At 41.5% G+C, this 2,826-nt stretch overlaps 1 protein-coding gene across 1 annotated transcript; it reads right to left on the bottom strand.

Moving 5' to 3' along the window:
* Positions 1–1,745: 1,745 nt before the first annotated feature.
* On the bottom strand, positions 1,746–2,468 carry LOC122513583. Its single transcript, XM_043629994.1, has one exon. The coding sequence runs from the start codon at positions 2,466–2,468 to the stop codon at positions 1,746–1,748; it is 723 nt and encodes a 240-aa protein (XP_043485929.1).
* Between the last annotated feature and the right edge of the window lie 358 nt (positions 2,469–2,826).

The raw sequence follows: 2,826 nt of genomic DNA, 5'->3' as shown, positions 1-2,826 counted from the left end.
AATGAAAGAACGCATCGGTCGAGGATAAAGAAAGGAACCGTTGCGTTAGTTTAGGATATTTGTTTAGGTTTAGAGTTACACCGTCTGGACATTGTCGCCTTCAAGTGGCCACGTCGAAGCCTCTCGGGCGTTCTCGATTTTAAGGTGAAGAAAGGGCCTTTATTCATGATCGTGAATCATCGGGAAGTTTCCAGAAGGAATGACGAGAAACAACTTTTGTTCCACTGATGTAATAGTAGCGCAGGAGTGTAGCTCTCTTCGATATGATCGCTCGCAGGTCTCGTGGTAGAATAGCATTTAAGTGTGGAAGCACGCGGCTTTTATAGAAAAAGACGATGCAACGCGCGGACCAATTACCGAAAAGTTAGATAATGTAGCTGTCGATGCATACGATTGGCCTAATAGAAATGGTGGGAGAACGCGTGCAAGAAGAACGAAAGCGCCCTGCAAGGAGCACGCTGCGCTCCTTTGTTACACCGTAACTGAGATGTTTCTTTGTCGCTATATCTCGGCACGCGTCGACGTCTCGACACGTTCAGATGATTCTCACTCACTCGCTTGCGTAGGATACGCAACACAATGTAATAAAATGATCTTACACGAGGCAACGACGATTCGCGAACTGAAAAAGAACTTTGCATTGTATGAGGCTATGAAGGGAAGAATACAGAAAAAACTGAAAACTCCTAGGATGCATAAAAGCAAGGAGACGGAGGAACGACCACGCGAATCATCTACGGGGACTGACAGTGGACGCTGTTACAATTGTGGAAAGCTGGATCATCGAAAGCAAGATTGTCCATCGAAACCCAAGGGCGTGAAATGCTTTCAGTGCAACGAATTCGGCCATGTCTCAAGGAATTGTCGGAAGAACATCGAGCAGCGGGATACGCGGAAGCAAGCGTGTGGTGTGAGTACGGGGGGACCGGGGAAAAGTGTGTTAAGGAGGTGCAATTAGGAGTCGGTAATGTTACAACGTTGATAGATACATGCAGCGACTTGAGTCTAATTACAACGAACCAATATTTTAAAATCGGCACACTTAAATTGGGTAAGAAAGCTTTGCGATTATAGGGCGTAGATTCTGACTTAAATAATACGCATGGCGAAATAGAAATGCCGGTAATCATTGATGAGATAATATATTCGATTAGATTTCATGTGGTTTCTGGTACTCTTTTGGGAAATGACTAGTTTAGAGGTAAAGATTTTTTAAGAAAGGTAAATGTAGCAATTTGTTTGCGCGCAATGTGTGTATGCTAATGCGAATCCGTTTCAAACTAACGTTTTTAATTTTTGAAGTCGAATTATACGCTCGTCTTTTACGGAAATCTCGACGACAGTAACTTAATACGGTGTGGGTGGTTTTGTAGTAATACTAAAGGCAGTTCTTTAGTCAACAATAATTTTTTATTATTAAGTCTTGGCGACTAGTAATGGCGCTCGGGCAGAACTTTGGCGTTAAAAAAAGAATTTTACCCAAAAATATTTTCTCTGCATAGCTATGCCCATAACCTGTTATAATTCTGGGTTTAATGAGCACTCGCAATGCAGATTTAACTGTATTTATTGGATTACAAAATACAATTCAGACCAGGACGCCAATTCCACACTTGTTATGTTGCGAGAGAGAGAGCACCAGAGACTTTTCCCGTTTAGGATAAAGCGCTAGTGACGCATTCGGTAAAAAAGAATGAATCTTCTTCTTCTTCTTCCAGCGTCCAAATAGGCATATTGCCTGTTCTTCATCGCAACTCGCTTCTTGTAGGTATATTGTCCGCCCATCGTTTTCGTGGTCTTCCAGGGCTTCGTTTCCCTAGTGGTGATCTATCTCTAGCGATCTTCACAATTCGGTCTCCTGTCATTCGGGTTATGTGATCGTTCCACTGAATTTTCCTCCCCAATACCCAATCATTGATGTTGTCGATTTGGCATGTTCTTCTGAGGGCTTCACTTCTTTGTCTATCCCATAGAGATTTTCCGGTTATTCTCCGGATTATTTTCATTTCCGCTGCCTCCATCATCTGGCGGGTTTTAGATGTCTCGGGTCTTGTTTCCGCCACATATGTTAGTATGGGTCTTATAGTGGCCTTGTAAATACGGCTTTTTGTGTCTATTCTGAGATGTTTGTTGTGGAATATGGAGTCATTGAGTTGTGCCGCAGCTCTTGTTGCCTTAACCACTTGTGTTCTAACTTCCGTTTCTATTTCACCAAAGCTGGAAATTTTTATGCCTAAGTAGTCAAACTTCATCACTTGTTGTATAATGCTCTCATCAACCACCAATTTACATCTAAGGGGTATCTTGGATGTGGTCTTGCACTTAGTTTTGGATGTAGATATTACCATCCCAAGAGATTGAGCCATTGTGTTGAACTCATGTAGTAGTCTCTGCAGATCGTCTTCATTTTCCGCTATTAAAACTGCGTCGTCTGCATAGCATATGATTTTCAGTTCTTTATCTCCCATCATATAACCTCTCTGTTTACAGACTTTTTTTATAATTTTATTCATGATAATATTGAACAGTATCGGGCTCAGTGAGTCTCTCTGTCTAATGCCTCTTCCCAGTGTTATGGGTTCTATTAGTTCGTTATCTATTTTTTCCCGTATGTTGTTGTTCTGGTATATATCTTCTCTTGTTTTTATGATGTTGTTTGGTATTTGTCTGTTATAGAGGAGATGAATCACATCAGTTAGTCGTATCCTATCGAACGCTTTTTGTAGGTCTATAAAGCAGAAGAACGCCGGTTTATTATATTCTATCGACTTTTCCGTTATTTGTCTGACGACGAATGCTGCATCTGTACATGATCGTCCAGAGAGA

The sequence above is a fragment of the Polistes fuscatus genome, unplaced genomic scaffold (assembly GCF_010416935.1).
Source record: "Polistes fuscatus isolate 324 unplaced genomic scaffold, CU_Pfus_HIC Scaffold12, whole genome shotgun sequence".
Classification (NCBI taxonomy): Eukaryota; Metazoa; Arthropoda; class Insecta; order Hymenoptera; family Vespidae; genus Polistes; species Polistes fuscatus.
This window is presented reverse-complemented; position numbering and strand designations above follow the sequence as displayed.

Bases quoted from the DNA above. Each gene is read 5' to 3' on its own strand.
- LOC122513583 (XM_043629994.1), bottom strand. From the start codon at position 2,468: ATGGGAGATAAAGAACTGAAAATCATATGCTATGCAGACGACGCAGTT.